This window comes from Condylostylus longicornis, unplaced genomic scaffold (assembly GCF_029603195.1).
Source record: "Condylostylus longicornis isolate FDR11 unplaced genomic scaffold, ASM2960319v2 ptg000006l, whole genome shotgun sequence".
Classification (NCBI taxonomy): domain Eukaryota; kingdom Metazoa; phylum Arthropoda; class Insecta; order Diptera; family Dolichopodidae; genus Condylostylus; species Condylostylus longicornis.
This window is the reverse complement of record NW_026577975.1, coordinates 5,301,749-5,321,829: the sequence shown is the minus strand read 5'-3', so window position 1 is coordinate 5,321,829 and position 20,081 is coordinate 5,301,749. Positions and strand designations below refer to the sequence as shown.

The following is a 20,081-nucleotide window of genomic DNA, read 5'->3' as shown; positions in this document are numbered from 1 at the left end:
ATCTTTAATCAAATCAAATTTTACAACTAATTAAATTGATAAAACAAAAATTATAAAAAGAGAAAAAAAAAAAAAAAACCAAAATATTTTTTTTTAACATTTATGAAGAAAAGTGAAAAAGAAAAATACTTTGATAATCTAAAAAATATACAAAAAAATTTTAACATGTCACTTGCTGCAATTACATTAAAAGACTTGATAGGCGAAGCTCGTTCAGTACCAATTTTTACTGGACAAGACGCCTACAGTCTAAAATCCTTCATCGAAGAAGTCGAAAGTTTAATTGCCTTAGCAGCGGATGCCGATGCAAAAAACTATCTATACAGAATTTTGTACAGCAAGATCCAGGGTCCTGCAGCGGCAGCAATCCGGAGAATTCAGGAAAAAACTTGGGACGAAGTAAAACAACAACTGAAAGCTACCTTCGGAGTACAGAAATCTTATTTGAAATTAAAAGAAGAAGCAGACTGTATAATTTTTAGAAATGTAAGTGATCTTTATGTTAAATTAAATTCCATATTAAATTTGTTAAATTTAAAATATGATTTGGATGACAATAAATCTTCAGAATTTAATCCAATTAATAATGAAAATTCAATATTAGAAAAATTTTTGAATAAATTAAATAGAGTAGACTCAATGTACCTTAGAACTAAAAATGTAACAACATTAGAAGACGCTTATAGAAGCTTATTAGAAACCAATATATCCGACAGCAAGGTTCCAAACACCAACTCTCAGTATAGGAACAATAATCATACAAATTACAGAAATAACCATAACATAAATTCTAGACATAGTAGTAATAATACAAATTCCAGAAATAACTATAGAAACGCAAATAGAACTTTCAACAATAACAATTACAATAACAACATAAGAAACACTTACACAAATAGACCAATGGACAGAAACTACACTACTAACGAAAAGTTTAGGAATTTTAGGCCCAACCAACAATTTGGTGGTACAGGTAATAATCTACCAGGACCATCTTATAACGAAAATCGGTCAAGTCCAGTTCCAATGGATGTGGATTCGGGTTCCACAGAAAATTTTCACTGTGGTCCCCCTATCCGACATTACCCTTAGTAGACTTAACAATAGAAGGCAAAAAGCTGACCTGTCTGATCGACACAGGATCAGTTACTTCAATTATAAACGGCAATATTTTTGATCGATCTAAACAAAACAAATTAGAAAATCCAATTCAATTAAAAACACTCGCAGGAAACCAAGCCATTAAATACGAAATAACTACAAAAGTACCTGACGAGTTCAATGAAAATTCAACTATGTCCTGGAAAGTAATGGATCTTAGCAATAAAAACTTTGACGCTCTCTTAGGCCAAAATATTTTAAAACCAATAGGAGCAAATATTAATCTTTCAAAGGGGCGGTTAGAAATTAACAACCGTAATATTAAATTTAATTCAGCTTGTCCTTTTGAAAACACTTGTCAAATAGAACCTTTACAAATCAACCATAATGAATTATTTGAAAAATTATTAAATAAAAATATGAATAGAGAAGAAACTAAATCATTAAAATATATTTTAAACTCTAATAGGGATCTTTTCTATAAAGAAGGAGATCGATTAACATGTGTCAAAAGTCAAATCATCAAATAATTAAACATCAAATAATTACAACTACTTCCCAACCGATTTATAGTAAAATATATCGGTTTCCAAAAATACATGAAGGGGAAGTAAATAAGCAAGTTCAGGAAATGTTAGAGCAAAATATTATTCAACCATCCAGTAGCCCTTATAATAGCCCTATATGGGTAGTACCCAAAAAATTGGACTACTCAGGGAAACAAAAATGGCGCATTGTCATCGACTACCGTAAATTAAATGAAATTACGGTTGATGACAAATTCCCGATACCGAATATAGATTCTATATTTGATAAATTGGGTCGCGCTCAATATTTCACCACTCTGGACCTCGCAAAGGGGTTTCACCAGATATTAGTGGATGAAAAAGATCGTCTAAAGACCGCGTTTTCTACACCGCAAGGTCACTTTGAGTTTGTACGGATGCCATTCGGACTAAAGAATGCTCCGGCAACTTTTCAAAGGATGATCAATTACGTTTTAAAGGACTTTATCGGGCGAATTTGCGTTGTCTATCTAGATGACATCCTTATTTTCTCTACATCACTACAAGAACACCTCTCAGCTATTAATAAAATATTTTCAAAATTAAGAGAGTTCAATCTAAAAATCCAAGTGGATAAGTGCAAATTTTTCTCTAAAGAGACAGAGTATTTAGGACACATATTAACACCAGAGGGAATAAAGCCAAACGAAGATAAAATTAATGTAATTAAACAAATCAAACTGCCTAAGACTCCCAAGCAGATAAAAAGTTTCCTAGGCATTACGGGGTACTATCGCAAGTTCATCAAGGACTATGCGAAAGTAGCTCAGCCTATGACTAAATATTTGAAAAAGGGAAATAAAATCAATGAAAATGATATACAATATAAAGACTCCTTTCAAAAATTAAAAGAATTGATTACAACTTATCCTATACTTCGTTACCCTGATTTTAAAAAGAAATTTGTATTAACGACGGACGCGTCCAACTTTGCAGTTGGAGCAGTCCTATCACAAGAAAACCACCCAGTCTGCTTCGCTAGCAGAACCCTTAATAATCATGAATGCAATTACTCTACTATAGAGAAGGAACTTCTTGCCATAGTATGGGCCACTAAATATTTTCGGCCATACTTATATGGTACAAAATTTTTAATAAGAACAGACCACCAACCCTTAAAATGGTTGCATTCACTAAAAGAACCGAACGCCAAACTACAAAGATGGCGAATCAGATTAAACGAATACGACTTCGAAATAGACTATGTAAAAGGAAAAGAAAATCGTGTTGCTGATTTTTTAAGTAGAATGGATTCTACAAATAATGAAATTAATCATATAGATGACCCTAACGAAACACCTTCTAATAATTCAGTTATAACAACAAACCATAGTCGCCATGAAAATCAATTCCCAACATCCGATATAATAATTAATAAATATTTGACGCAGCTTTATTTGACAAAAGAAAAAGAAAGGGAAATAATTATAAAATATAAAAAATTTAGACAAATCTTTATTAGTGAAAATGAAATCAATAATAGCCATTATTTAAATGACATACTTAGACGATTCATTAGAAATGGAATAACTGCTATCTATTCCGAATTAAATGATGAAAAATTTGATATAGTAAAACAGAAACTCACGGAACTCTTTTCTAATAATAATAAAATGAAATTCATAAAATGTACTAAAAAAGCAATAGACATAGAAAATGAAGAAGAGGCCTTAAAATTAATAGAAAAAATTCATAAAGAATCAAACCATCGAGGTATCGTTGAAAATTATACAGAAGTGAAAGATGAGTTTTTCTTCCCTAAACTTAAGGAACTATTTCATAAGTATATAAACAGTTGCGACATATGTAATCAATCAAAATATGATCGCAAACCAAATAAATATAGATTCGAAATTTCCGAAACCCCGAGCTCTCCTAATAAAATAATACACGTCGATTTATTTTTCTGTTATAAGGAAATATTTCTTACAATAATTGACAAATTCTCAAAGCATTTAATGGTCCAACGTCTTAATGACCGAAATGCAACTACTATTATACAAGCACTTCGCAACAGGTTTGCACTATTCGGTAGGCCAGATAAAATCGTTGTCGACAATGAGTTCGATAGTCTTAATATCAAAAACTTCTTTAGAACAGAAAATATAAACGCTCACTTTACGTCACCCAGAAGCCATACCGGAAATTCTACAATCGAACGAGCTCACGGAACTTTAAGCGAACACCTTCGTATCTTAGATACACAAAAATCACATTTAACACCGTATGAAAAAATATTATTCGCAGTCGAAAAATATAATAATTCCATTCACTCTGTAACTAAAGTTAAGCCTATAAACTTTGTAAATAACGAAATAACCGATATTGAAAAAATTAGAAAATTAATTGATGAAAATAAACTTAAAACGATTGAAAAACTAAACAAAGATAGGATAGACCCTGACTATAAAGAAGGAGACAAAGTTCTTGTAAAAAATCCCGAAGCTCTAAGATATAAACATAAAAAGAAATATACGTATATTAAATCTAAATTAATTAACGGTAAATTAAAAGATAACCAGAATAGAAATATTCACCCAAGTAGATTAAAAAGAAATTTTAAATTTTCCTCAGGTAACCCAGAAACAGACTCCACTCAACCACTACCACAACAAACTTAAATTAGCACTACTAATTTTACTCCTCACTTCAAATACTTGTTCTGCAAACATTGACGTTCGGGTATTGGAAAATCAAGGTGGATTCCAACTAATCAAACGGGAAGAAATTCCTATAATTCAAAACTATTCTAAAATTCTTCACTTTATAAATATTAGCGAACTAGAAAATACTTTAGCACAAATTGAAAATAATATTTACAACACTTTTAACCAAGACAATACCACATTAAAACAATTACAAATTCAAATCGAAAAAACTCGACATAACATTAAAACATTACTACCACACAGACAAAAACGAGGACTCATTAATTTAGGTGGCAAAATTTTAAAATGGTTATTTGGAAACTTAGACGATGATGACAAAACTGAAATTGTAGAAAACATAAAACTTATTGAACAGGGAAATTACAACTCCATTCAGACCATAAATAAACAGATTAAAATAAACGACCAATTTCAGAAAAACCTAAATATTCTACAGAAACGAATTAACGAAAACCAAGAAATTTTAAATATTACACTGAGAGAACAAAACAACACCTTTAGCAAAAGCATAAAAAGTTTACAGTTTCTTTCTAGTTACACAAATATTAACTTACTAAATTCAGAAATAGACAAAGTCCAACAAAACATTCTTTTCGCTAAACATGGTATCATGACTCACTCCATTTTATCCAATGAAGAAATTGATGAATTTGAAATCGATGTTTTTAAATATAAAGAAATAAAAAGTTCACTTATTAGTCTAGATAATAATATTATTTTTGCCATTTTGATTCCTAACGTTGCAAAGGAACTTGCAGTTGGATATAAAATTATTCCAGTACCTAACAAAAATTTCGAGGAAATAAACATTGAATCTACTAATATATTGAAATTTAAAAATGAAATTTACTTTAATAATAAACAGAATTGTGAAAATAAACTAAAAGTAATAAATGGTTGTATAAAAAATTTAATGAATAATAATTTTAAGAATTGTACAAAAAGAAAAAATATTAATTTTGAGATTGTGGAAGTTTCATCTAATATTATCTTAGTAAAAAATGCAAATAATGTAATGTTAGAAAATACTTGTAATAACATACAATACAAACTAATTAAAACTAACTTAATTACATATTATAATTGCACTATAAAAATAGATGACGTAATATTCAAAAACATAGAGAGAAAAATTAACAACCACATAATAATACCAAACTATTTAGAACCTTATAATGTTAGTTATATACCAAATTTAGAAAATATTAATTTGAAGCAAATTGAAAATTACAATGAAATAGAATTTGTAAAATTTGAAATTAAAAACCATTATATTTTAATACTGTCAAATATCTCTATTATATTGCTTTTAATAATTTTTATTACAAAATACTATATGAAAAAATTTTATAAATGTAAAAAACGGCCAAACGATACAAATGAAAATAATAGTAAAGGAAATATAATCTCTGGAGCTCAGGAGAGCTTCCAGCTTAACGAGGGGGGAGTTATATATTCGCTTACGCCCGGAACACCAAAAAATAAAATTTAACTATAACTAAAATTAAATCGAACGTTGCGATCAAATTTCCATACTTTATTACTTAAACCTATTCTAAATCATTTAATCGCAACGTGATTTGACAAAAACAAAATATTTATTTTAAATTAAAATTAAAATTCAACGTTGCAATTAAACTCCTATATGAAATCATTTAATTGCAACGTGATTGAACTTTTACAGACAAAACTAAAGCAAAGTTCCAAATATTCAAATTACAATATTAAAACTTTCCCATGAGAATTATTCTAAACAATTTTTTGCTTACTAAACAGTTATTTCTTATAAATAGAGTAAATTCAATAGCAACTTTGCTTGGTTGGTAATTCAGTAGCTCGTTAGTTATTAAATCGTTTTGCCGTTTAGAAAATAAAGATTTAAAAATAAAGTTAATAAGTTTGGAATTAGAAATTAAAGTGTAATTAATTAATAAATGAAATAAAAAGAACTTTTATAAATCTTAAAATATTTTTTGTGTAAAGTAAAAACTTATAGTTTAATTTAATAAGTTTGGAATTGGAAATTAAAGTGTAATTAATTAATAAATGAAATAAAAAGAACTTTTATAAATCTTAAAATATTTTTTTGTGTAAAGTAAAAACTTATAATTTAATTTGCATATGTATATTGTTCAATCATTTGTGTTAAATATGAGAAGGAAGAAGAATATAAAGAAGCATGTAATGCAAATTGATATCATAACAAGTAAAAACGTTTCAGTCGGTGTAAACCGATTGAATTATACCCTGCACCTGTCGTTATTGTGTAGCAATTACTTGAACCTCTAAAATCATTCTATAGAAACTTCACGGACATGTCTGACCTATAATTGGACATCCGACTGCCAAGTTTCATGAATCTGACCTCATAATTTTTCCAAATATTTAAAATTAGCTTTTGGAGTTGTATGGTAAGTACCTGAACCTGCTAAGCAATTCCACCAAAACTTCACAAATATATCTGATCTATAATCGGACATACAACTGCAAAGTTTCATGAATCTAACTTTATAATTTTGCCAAATATTAAGAATAAGCTTTTAGACTTGTATGGGATCTACTCGAACCTGATAAGCAATTCCACCAAAACTTTAGAAATATGTCGGACCTATAATTGGACACACGACTGCCAAGTCTCATGAATTTGACTTTATTATTTTTCCAAATATTTAAAATAAGCTTTTAGACTTGTATGGGAGCTACTCGAACCTGTCGAGCAATTCCACCAAAACTTCAGAAATATATTTGACCTATAATTGGACACATGACTGCCAAGTTTCATGAATCTGACTTTATTATTTTTCCAAATATTACGAATAAGCTTTTAGACTTGCATGGGAGCTACTCGAACCTGTCAAGCAATCGTACCAAAACTTTAGAAATATGTCGGACCTATAATTGGACACATGACTGCCAAGTTTCATCAATCTGACTTTATTATTTTTCCAAATATTTAAAATTAGCTTCTGGAGTTGTATGGCAGGTACCCGAACCTGTCAAGCGATTCCTCTAAAACTTCAGAAATATATTTGACCTATAATTGGACACATGACTGCCAAGTTTCATGAATCTGGCTTTATTATTTTGCCGAATATAAAAAATTTGCTGTTGAAGTTGTATGGCAGCCACCCGAACCGGTGCAGCTATCCCATTAAAATTTTTAGAGCATGTGTAGAATATAATTGGACACTTGTATACAAAATTTTATATTTATACGTTTATTAGTTTTTGAAATATTTAAAATAAACTCTTTGAGTTGTATGGCAGCTACCCGAACCCGTTGTTCGAATTAGTCCAATAACAATAGGGCTCGTCCTTGTCACAAAAGAAAAAACTTGTGAAAGTTTGGTGTCGATTGCATTATTCGTTTTTGAGTTATCGTGCGATCGGACGGACGGACGGACGGACGGACGGACGGACGGACGGACGGACGGACGGACGGACGGACGTACAGACGGACATGTCTAAATCGACTCAGAATTTTACGCTGAGCAAGAATATATATATATGTCCATACCGCAGATGACTCCTTCAAGTAGTTACAAACTCCATACCAAAGTTAATATACCCTTCACGAAGTGCAGGGTATAAAAATGCCTGATCACATAATGTAGAAAAAAAAGAGAGTACAATAATTCCATTCAAAAATAATAAAATAAAAGAATTAAATAAGCTGTTCATTTCTAATTACAAAGTATATTTTCATTGTTATAACGTAAAGGGTGCTCAAAAATTTGCGGTTATACATTAGGTACGCTTCTACTTTTACAACTCAAAGCCAAAGAGTCACAATATTTTCGATTCAATCATATTTCATTTACCATCGTAACTAGCTCAAATGATACTTGACTCTATAAAGTTATTTTCTAATACTGTTGCCTTTAATTCACCCCAAAATTCTATTGCCTTTGATTCATTGAGCCCGTGCTCCAATTTATACTAAAAATTAAGTAATTCTGTGAGGTTAATTTTTAAAAGTATGTTAAATATGTTGAGCATTAAATATTTTAGAAATTATACTAGATTTCTAATAGCTCTGTTTTTAATCGTGTAGAAAGAAAATTCGTGTATGCGTGAATTGTTCAGTATGCAACCATTGTGCACGTAAATTTCGTGACAATTAAAATTACTTTTTATTGTATACATAAGAAAGTGAAATTCTTTTTGTGTACTTAAGTGGAGTAAAAGTACTTTGTAGTACAATATTTTATTATGCACGCAAAGGTATTTATGGTTCAGCATTCCAAATTTTTAACATTAATATTTCTATATAGACATGTTATCAATAAATTTAAATTATTAGTAAGTATGTATTTAGTTTACTTTATTTAAATTATTTAACCCTTAAATTGAATAAATCATGCAAAGATAATTGCACAATAGAACACAATGAAAATTTATGGAAGTGTAGAAGAAAAAATGTTAAATTCAGTTTTAAAAGTTTTGATTGTATAATTTTTATTATTAACTCTTTAAGACCTATATGTGATACCAATTTAGACCTCAACATAACGCTCATATTTAATATATGTATGCCATGTGTTCAAGTATTAATAAACTAAGTAGTTTACAATAAACTAACAAAACAAAATCAACAAAGACTGTGAATTTTGTACTTTTTAATTAAATGTAGGTCTGAAAGGGCCTAGCTTCCTAAAAGTGTAAATTATCCGAAAAAAAATATTATGAAAAGCAAGAGTAATTTGTAATTTCGCAGTTTTCGTTAAAAGTATACCCTGTAATCTAACATGGTATTTAACAGCTATATATACATAAGTAATTTTGTGCAATAGGTAAATATTGTTTTGTATATTCGAGAATTTTCTTTATTTTTTCTATTTTTCTGTCTTTAAATGACTATATGTTGTGGGTTATTGCATAATAATAAAATGTTGTTAGAAATTTTGTTTCTTTTTTTTTGTCTTTAATAGCACGTAAAATTTTTGTTCATTATTGTTCTCTTGCTCTTTTCATTTTTAATCGTTCAATAAACTCTTAATATTTAATGCGGTCTGTCTGCCAAGTCCTCCCATATAATATGTTAATGTTTACATTATAACAATATATAAAGACATACTTATTCATATATAAAGCTAAATTTTAAATATATGCAATGCATATGCAATGTACTTAAAATATTTATATGAACCGAGTTGTTTGACTTGATATGAAACAAGGTAAGGCGAATATATTAATTTTGAAACGTCAATCTATATTTAAATAATGAAAGAAAGAGATGAATGAATAGTAAAGATGAAGGAGGAAACGGAATAGACAAGAAATGTTAAAAAAAAAAAATAATTTTTTTTTATCTTTTTTTTTTAAAGACAGGAGATACAGTCATGTAAGTATGTAAAATGAATTCATTTTTTAGGCTGCATTGTTATTTTTGCTTTTTTTTTTAAATTATTTCAATTCTTTTTATTTTGTCTGGTATAAATTCATTATTTGTACAAACATATGTACATGAACAGAATCAACTATCCATCCATTGAACTAGGTTTTTTCTTATTCATTTTTTGTTTCTTTTTTTTTTGCATTAAAGAGAAAACTAAATTGAATTACTAAGGAATTCAATTTTTTTTTGTACTTTACAATAGGTTTTATTTGTATACTTTAGTGTCTGATTTGTGGTTCTTGTTTATTCCTTTTTTTTTTTCAATTTTAATTGAAACAAATGGAAAATATTTCAAAAATCGTCACAGGATGTAATACCAAGGCTTCAGAATTATGCATGTTATTTCCAATATTTGAAGAATTATGCGGATCTACAGATCATTACCAATTCTTTACCTAGTTGATTAAATAAATATATTCAATTTTCTATTTATGAATGAATTGCATAAATATAAGAAAATTTCATTATAAAAAAAGTCGTGTAAATAAGTGAAAATTTGAAAGTTTTTATTAAATCGGGAGTTACCCCGATACGAAACGAATATTTTAAATGCGAATTACCTAATCATATGATAAAATAAAAAAAAAATCACAAAATTCTTACTAATTACCTGAATCTTAATGGGATATGTCAAACATCAGAATTATTATCAAATTTATTTCAGTTATGCAATTTAAATTAAATTAAAATGGGATCTAATTTTTACCTATCACGCACGTAATATGAGTGCAACCTACTTATAAAATTAAATATGAGCCCTATGCAATGAATTATAATAGCTAGATTTAAATTCGGATTATAAGAGAGTGCGAAATTTTACCAATTCTATCCTACTTACAATTTAATAAGAATAAAATTCCCAGTCCAGCCCTACTTACAATTTAATATTAATCCAAAAATAAAAATATTTTCTAATTAATCAGATTAAGCCACAAAAAAAAAAAAAAAACCAAAATATTCTATATATTTGAAAAATCTGGAAATCTAAAATTCTCATTAATATTTTAAAATTTTCGAGAATTTTTATGAATGCGTGTGTGTTCTTTATTCATTTAAGAACATAAAAATTATTATAAGGAGTTGCTTTTTTCTCTTATTTATTTATTATTGGATAATCAGTTCTTTAGCTTTCATAAAATTGAAAAAAAAAAAATTAATAATATAATTTAATTAAATTACTTACCTTATATTTAATTCCAGTATATGTCTGCTATGCTCATTTGATTTATGCTAATCCCAAAACAACTCAGCTTTTCTTTTCAATAATCACCTTACATAATATTCACTTTAATAAAGTCTAATATCCGCTTAATATCATTCAAATTCAACAACTTAAAAAAATCCTTAAAAAATTTTTACGATCGAATTTGATCCTTATTTTCATATTTTTTTTTTTTTTTTTGCATTCTTTCTATTTATTTTATATTTTGCACTTTATTAGCACAAAAATTCATATTTTTTTATTTTCAATATTATGAATTGATTTAAAAATGAAAAATTTCAGTAAGTAAACGAAAAAAATTCACTATAAGTATTAAATCTATTCAAAAAATAAGAATTTTGTGTAAGAATTTTTCCAAAAAAAAAAAAAAAAAACACAGCAAAAATAAAAAATATTAAAAAAATAATAACAGCGCCGCCGACGACATATGTTAAAATAAACACAATAGAACAACAACAACAAAAAAAAAAAAAAATATTTCTAGAGGTAAAATGAAAAAAAATAAAACAGGTACCAAAGTACCTTTACCCAATACCTGTGCCCTATAACATGACAATAGGAAAAATTATTCCTTTAACTTCTTTTTTGAATGTAAACGTTTAACCATCCGTATCATAACTAAACTAACACACATTTTTACATACGTATATATGTAAGTATTCATTTATATATCGTCGGCTGTATGCTTGTCGGCCGCATACGCCAAGCACTGTAAACCGAGAAAATTGAAAAAGAAAGTTTGACAAAGAATTAAAGAAAAACTGCGCGCTGGGATTTTTTTATATTTTATATACGAAATAGTACTTTTATTTTTAGTTTTAATTTAAAATTTCAGTTTACGGACTCTTACGGTTCTTGAAATATTGCAACTTTTGTAAGACCAGTCGTTTTGGCCTTTGCTGCATATTCCATGATCTTGTGCAAATTTGAAATTTTATTTTGTTATGGAGCTTTGCGTTATATTTTTAAGGGAAAAACTATATTACTATGAAGCAAACAAAAATTTTCAAAAAATTATCAAATTAACTAGGGGAATGTATGAAGTGGAGCAAAAAAGGAATTAAATTAACATGCAAAACAACAACAAATTTATTATTAAATATTAAAAAAAAATTTTAAGCATTTAGTACTGAAATATATAAAGTAAAACAAGTTATTTAAGTAATGTTTTTAAAAATTTTTATTGAAATTATTAAATTCCGAAAATTTCATAACAAAAATAATAAGAGTATACTACCATGATGAAAAAAAGTATAACAACTCAAACAAAACTATTGGCCTCTGCATTTACAAAATCATTTATTGTACTTTGTTTATATTTTCAATACTATAATATAAAAATATTTAAATTCTTCTTATAATCTATACAGGAATTGTTTTCAAAATAAAAATTAATAACTTCTTACAAAAAATTAACAGCCTTTTCGTAGCTTAAGTTTTAGGAATTAATTATTGTACTTTGTTTCATTTTTAAATGCTTTCGTAGAATATATATTTTGCTTTTGTAAATGGTATAGCCGAGTAATTTAATTGGGATGCCATTGCTGAGTAGTTTTTAAAGTCGGTATCTAACATTTGAACTACATCGAGCTTGACTTTAGGCATTTGCATGTTTTTTAATAATTTTATTAAGTGCAGAGGGCTATGTATCTCCAAATTTTTCAAGTACTTTTCAATAACTGAATGAACACAGTCAACCTCCTGAATTTCGGAATGCCCTGGTTCAGAATATTTATGTAAAATTTCTTTGATATTTAAAGATGAATTTATAAAATACTTTATACATGTTGCATTAATTTTATTTTTGTTCTGGGGTACACAACTATCACTCCATAAAGTTATTCTCGTTAAATTTGGATTTGCTTGGCATACTTTATTTAAAATTTTGGCTAAAGCACTGCAAATGTCATTTCCAGTTCTTCCACTATTGGCTTCTGACCAAACTACACAATATGTTAGCTTTTCTTTATTTGGAATCATCGCAGTGTCAGTTAAATTAAAAACATTTAACTTTCTTTTGTAAAAAAAATGCAGACGCATATCCTTTTGGTAAGGCAAAAACATTTTGCAAATCATAGCATATGATGCAATGATTTGGATCTATGTTGCTTCGATCTACGTCTTTATCCTTTGTTGCTAAGTTTTTTTCATGTGTATGCCTTTCCATTTCTTTTGTTTCTTCAACAGTATGTGTGTTGCTATTTTTTGTATGTTTGTTGTATTGTGATGTTTTTTTCCAATGTCTATGCAGCAAAATAAAATTTTTTATAATTTTGAATTTTAATGCTCTAACACACAGTACTATGTAAATAGAGCACACAAGAAAAACGTAAAAATGTTCTCATTTTTCCATACAAATTGTGCCGCAACAACCAAAAAATGGTTCATGGGGCACATAAGCATTAGAAATTCGTAAAAATGCAGTCTATGGAGCAAACCTGACACTCTGTATCTCAGCAGCAGATCGAGATAGAGAAAAACGGATTAGACAGACAGAAAGAGCATCACTTAAAACCTATAGATCCACTCATAAGTCAAAAAGTGCAAAAGTGGCGTATGGAGCCGATAAGCATACAGCCGACGATATATAATATAAATATATAAACGCATGCACTTGTATTTTGTGAACAAGTCCTATTTTTAATAATCTTGTATTTGTAATAAGGTACCTGTGTACTACTTACTATAAGGTACAAAATGCATTATTTGAATATTTTTTTAAAAATGGGTGCCTTATACTCTTATACATATATTATATATATATGAAATTCCCATATAATTCTCAACTTATGTATATAAAATATATGCATAGTGTTATGATGCTGTTTGTAGTTTAATATTCGGATCGTCTTTAATCTTTGAAGTTTTACAAAAACAAAACAAAAAAAAAGAACCTTTTTACCTAGTTTTTTTTTTTTCTTATTTTCTCAATTCTTCTCCCTGTTCCTTTCTTTTTTTTTTTTTGATCTATTGTTAATAGTCAAACAATTTACGTACGTTCCCGTATTTATTATATTTACATATTTACATACGTATATATATATGTATATTTTATTATAAAATGCATTTTGTTTCCTTTAAAAAATTTTCAAAAGAAAAATTTATGTTGGCATTCTCAAGTATTCCAACAATATTTTTTATGTACTCGTATACCTGTATATACATACGAACATACAGTATGCAATTGTACGCTTTTACAAAATTATTTTCGAAATTCCTGAGAAAAGGAAACTATTTTCGTTTTTTTTTTTTTAGGTTAAGAATACCATTATAGTTTTATCTTAGTAGGAGGTTTTTTTTTGTTTTTGTGTTGAATTTTGTAATTGATACACGCTATTGTAATAACAATAATAATAATGTGTATTCCCGATTCCCGAAAACTATGAGACAAAAAAAAATTCTAATAAAAATTCCAATAGGGTGAAAAGAAACCTTAAAAATATTTTTATTTTAAAATTTAAGTACAAGTATATAGAAAAAAAAACAGGTTTAATTAATTAATTCCGAATTCCAATTAGAAAAATATTTTTTAGATTTTGTTTATTACATACATACATATACGTAAATATATAAGTGTGTATTCGTTTGTATGTTAAGTGGCATAAAAAAAAAGCACTTGATCTTTATTTTTGGCATTCATTCAAAATATTAATATTGTTGTTTATTAAAAATATTTCATTTTTTTTTTTTTGATTATTATAAAAAATTTTCAAAACATTTTGCCATTATTTTTTTTTAATTTTTAAAATCACTTAAAACTTAAAATAAATTTTCAATTCTAAATTTTCACATTTTATAAATAAAATATTATTACACCCTGTAGGTATACAAATTAATTATATTTCTTTAAAAGCAAAAATAAGTAAAAAAAAAACTAAAAACAAACCAAAAATTAGGGAAAAACAAAAAAACACATTAATTCGCATAAAAATAAACCGCTAATAATGTACGCAACCGTCTGAATATCATAGTTTTCATACATACACATATACGCGATTATTAATAACCAAAAAAAAAAAAAAAAACGCCGCCAAAAAATCTATTATTAAATTTTTTTTTTTTATGATTCAATATTTCTTTTTGATATTTAAAACTTGTTTAAATAAAATAATTTTTCTTTAACGCAATAAAAAAAAAATTACACAAAATTTTTTATAAAAAAAACACAATACTATTTTTTTTTTTGACATAAACAATTGTTTTACCGTTAATTAGATTAAAAATATTGCATTTCATTTCCTAAAATACCACAAAAAAAAAAAAAAATTTAATGATAATCCGACCGAAAAAATTTTATTCCAATTAAACCAACACCTCCGAAATTTAAAAGTAGACTGTTATTAAAAAGAAATTTATTTTTCAACAGTACAACGACACAACACAACAGTATACTACTGTTGTCAGCATATTTTATTTATTATTGCTTGGCTTGAATATTTTCTCTGTTTTTATCTCAGCTTTTTTTTTTTTATTCAGCAATAAAATGAGTCGACTTGTAAAATGCCGCTACTCATTTTTCATAATTTTATAATGAAAAATTATTTTGGCTTGACTTGTTTACATTTTTTTCTCCAATAATATTATTATTGTTGTGCTGCTATGCTTGTGACTGTGATAAATGAGAGCATAATTTTTTCGTTTGAGTTTGTGAGTCGACTGCTAGAATAAAGTAGTCGACTTGTTTTGTTTATAATTATTTGCTTTGGTTTTTCAATTTTTATTCTTTCGTAACTATTCAATATTTGAATGCGAATGTGTAGTAATTGATATGTCGGAATATGCTTGCATATTGTTATTTGTAGTTATGTAGCTTTACTATTTAATTATAATAATATCATTTATAGGGTTTGAAACATTGATAATATGCAGCTGAGTTTTCTTTAATAGTCACCATTTTATAGTTATTTTCTTTTAATAATTCAAATAATATTCTTTAATTAAATAAAATAATTTTTTAAATAAATAAATAATGATTTGATGTTTCATAATTGTTACAATCAGAATTATAATTTATAAATATAATTTAATTACCATTTATTATTTTAATAAAATTTGAATTGCCGTTCATTATACTATGATATTATAATTAAAAATTTAATAAACTTACCTAATTCACCTAATGTTGTATTCATTCCAATATCCATTGGATATTCATCATATTCTTCTGGTTCTTCTTCTAATGTTGGTGGTCCATTCCATATTACTTTATTTGGTTTACGTATACGATCTAATCTTACTCTTGGACATTCAGTAAATAGAATGTCGGCCAGCTAAATTCAATATGAAAAAATGAAAATTACATTTAAAAAAATTCAAAATAATTTTTTAAAAATTTTTCTTGAATTTTAATTAATAAAAGGAAAACAAGAATAATGAAATAATTATTTTTTAAAACAAAGGCAATTAAATGTAAAAATTAAGAAAAGCACATAATAAATCAAATGATTGAAAAAAAATATGAGTGAGTTTAATGACAAAAACAAATTACCTCTTTTTCTTTATTCGGTGTTGCAGGGAAAATCTTTATTTTATCCGTTTATTAATTTTTTTTTAAATTAAATATCGAAAGCATATTATTCATTTTTTTTTTTCGAAAAGAAATATAGTATAAGTATATTAATTAAGAATATTCATTAACAGTATTTTATTTAAATAATTAAAGAGAGAATTTAATATTTTAAGAGAGAAGATTAAATAGAGAATTTTATTACTAATTATAAAAAAACAACACAGCTAATACAATACATAATGAAAACCTACCGAGATCTCTTCACTGCAATATGCTGTAAATGTTGATTCATCTTGCTGCAAAACACAATATAAAGGTCCCCATGGTAAATTTTTTAATTTTGTTGAAGTTTCACCTTCCAATTCTGAAAAATAAATTAAATTAAATTAATGTTAATTGAAATTATTATTAGATATTATAATTAATTGTAATTTAATTTTAAATAAGAATGATTCGGTAAAATGCAACTATTTCAAATTAAATTGTGTTTTTAGATTTTTTCAAGAAAATTACAATTTTGAGAACACAAACTATTACCAAATGCACAAACCATTTTTTAAATTTAAATTATTTTCATTATTACAGAATTATTTTAAGTTTTAAATTCCACAAATATCGTTTAAAATGCTTGCTGTATCTTAATAATTCAGCAATAAAATTTTAAATGCTGAAATAAAAAAATTTATATTCGTAATTTTATTCATATTTTGTAAATACACGAATGGTTTGTGTCTCTCATAATGAGAATGAAAAAAAAAATTAGTTCTACAATAGAGAAATATATTCCATAGTTTTATATCGGTTGTTGTCAATGGTGTATTACAATTGAATACATTTGTACCAGGTATTCTCAAACTGAAATTAAATTTTCAAAATTACAGTTTCAAAAGGTATTGCTTTTCAAAATCCGTTGACTGAAAAATTTTAAAATGAATTTAAATCTACTTGAATGGGAAAAAAATAAATAATTTGGTATTACAACAATTTTCTAATTGTTAAGATTAAATGAAAGAGTCACTACTATATTAACGATATTATACTCAATTCGTTAATTAAGAACTTACGAACTTGAAGGTTATCGTGAGATATGATGTCGGTGCGAATCCCTTAGACTCACTTATAATTTATTTTTTATAAATTTTTTTTTATAATGACTTAACATTTTCTATACAACCGAACAATATCGTAAATAATGTATTTATTTTTCATCGTTTGTATTATTGAATTTCATCATAGAATACCGTAATAGAATCGTGGTAGCATTATAGTAGATGTAGCAGTAAAATCGTTATAGTACTGCTGTATTAATGTAGCATATCGTAAATAATGTAATTACATATTTTATATTGTACATGATATCGTAAATTTTTTCATATTATATAAGTATTTGAAAAATTTCTATATCAATTTTTCATTGCGAATATTTCCAAGCTTTTTTTTTTTCTCTTTTCCTATCTTTCTTATTTTAAGCTTTATTCTACATTCAAAATTTACAGGTAAAATATCTTTATATATGTACAGATGTATATATACACTTGAGAAAAATAACATAAGTGTCATCAAGGTGTGAAATTTAGATTGAGAAGTGTCAAGTATTAAATGGAAATTTTACTCATATGTTATGTATATGTACGTATGATTTGCACGAAATCTAAATATAAGAGGAAAATAAAATCAAGAATTTTTGACATATTCCATAAAAAAAGAACAACAAAACAGAGGAAAAAAAATTGCAGTCCTTAATACTAACTTGACATAAAAATTTTTTCTATATATTTTTCTTACCTCCTTTTTACTGTACGATTTTGAATTGAAATAGAGAATTTTATGGAAAAATCGAATAGTGGTTATTATAAGAGTGAGTAAGAGTTCTTAAATCACAAATCACAATTTATATTAAAGGTTCATTGAATTCAACTTAAGTTTATTTCACTTAATATTTTCAATTTATCATGATGATAAAAAATCGACAACTTTCAATACTCGTAAAGTATGCATAGGTACAGAGATTTTCAGAATAGGAAGCAAATTAACTTGGATTCCAATTTCTGTTATCAAACATCATTAAATAACTTCGAAATTTTCACTATTTTTAAATGTAATAATGATAATTGCAATTTTCTAATCACACTTAAGTAGAAAATGGAATATGTAGCATGTATATCATGTCCAATATAGGGTGTTTTGAAATATTTTTTTATATTTTTTTAAAGATTAAATTTTAAAATTCAAAATTTTCAATTTTTAAAGCAGATCTTGAATTTCAGGAAGTTATCGAGGTACTATAGGAGAATGGAAGCTATTCTTTAAGAGTTGACATGCTAGGTGCACTGTTTAAATAATATCCAATATTCTAAGTTAACTTTTATTATAAAGAACGGCGTCATATTCCTTCAGTTATTCCCTAAACTAATATAGAACATAGTCAATTACTAAAATTAATTAAGTATAAGTGAAGAATTTATTTTTTATCATCAGACCATTATCATCATTAATCATCAAAATTTTTTCTATTTAGAATTATTAGCAGCTTTATATTATTGTTATCTGTAATTAATTTCAGTATTTGGTAATTGTCTTTTATAAATTTCGGATCCACGGCTATGAGCTATATTTAAACACACAATTATAAATATCTAATTATGTATAATTTACAATTTTTCATGAAATTTACTGCCAATTTCTCTAAAATTTTTGATCTTTCACATCATTTGATTCCCTAAATTTCGAATTAATTATTACAGTTCTAATATAGATAACACCCTATATATTATAAAATTCACTTATAATTAGTATGGTTTTATATAAATTAGCATCATATCATAAAAATATTTGAACAAGCACATATAACAGCAAATTGTATAAATATAGGTAATTGTGTTATCTTATACTTTATTTAATTTCTATATACTTAATTACAGCCATTAAAAAAAAAATGTTGGAGGAGATCATAATGTTTTTTACATATGAAAAAAAAAAAAAAAAACAATTTTTATTGATGTCGCTGCGAGCAATAAGAAAAGTAAGTATTGTTATCATACCAAATTTAACAATATGTCGAGTTATCAACGGATATGCAATTCTGTGTGTTTGAGAAACGGAAACATATTAGGTATGGGAGGTAAGTAGATTATTGTTTCATTATTGTTCTTCTTTATTTAAATTCTAGCTTAAACTATTTTAACAAAAAAATTTTTCAGTATGTTCATTGAAATAGTTTCAGTTTTAGTGCGTTATTTCGGCCGAATGAATCTATGGCTTAAAGACTGCATTGCATTTCAGGTTCTAAGTAACTGCTCTTAGTTGATTTAATTCATTTTTGAGAATATATTCAACAAATTTCTTTGAAACTTTGTATGTATTTTAGTTCTGGTTTTCAAAATAATAAACTTTACAAAATTATTCCGTCTATATTTGAGACTGGAAAATTATCCATTAAAAAATTTTCAATATAATTACTAGAATTTCCTGAAATTTTCCTTTATTCGGAAACAAAAGTGTTTTAACAAACTTTTCAGGAAAGAATGGTCTTTTATAACACGAAATCCAAAACTAAATTTGCAATTTTTTAAAGTATATGAAGTAGAGAGCTTACAATATTTCTTAAACCATGTAT

General features: G+C 26.4%; 1 protein-coding gene across 1 annotated transcript in view; it reads right to left on the bottom strand.

Annotated features, from left to right (window-relative positions):
- The window catches only part of LOC129617007 (ras GTPase-activating protein raskol-like), a 141,141-nt gene extending 124,123 nt beyond the window's left edge, over positions 1 to 17,018 (bottom strand). The window contains exons 1-4 of the mRNA XM_055532468.1: positions 17,003 to 17,018; positions 16,717 to 16,829; positions 16,445 to 16,477; positions 16,064 to 16,226 (exon numbers count right to left, since the gene is read on the bottom strand). Of these exons, the coding sequence (XP_055388443.1) occupies positions 16,064 to 16,226; positions 16,445 to 16,477; positions 16,717 to 16,829; positions 17,003 to 17,018 (325 nt within the window). The remainder of the gene's footprint in view (positions 1 to 16,063; positions 16,227 to 16,444; positions 16,478 to 16,716; positions 16,830 to 17,002) is intronic.
- Between the last annotated feature and the right edge of the window lie 3,063 nt (positions 17,019 to 20,081).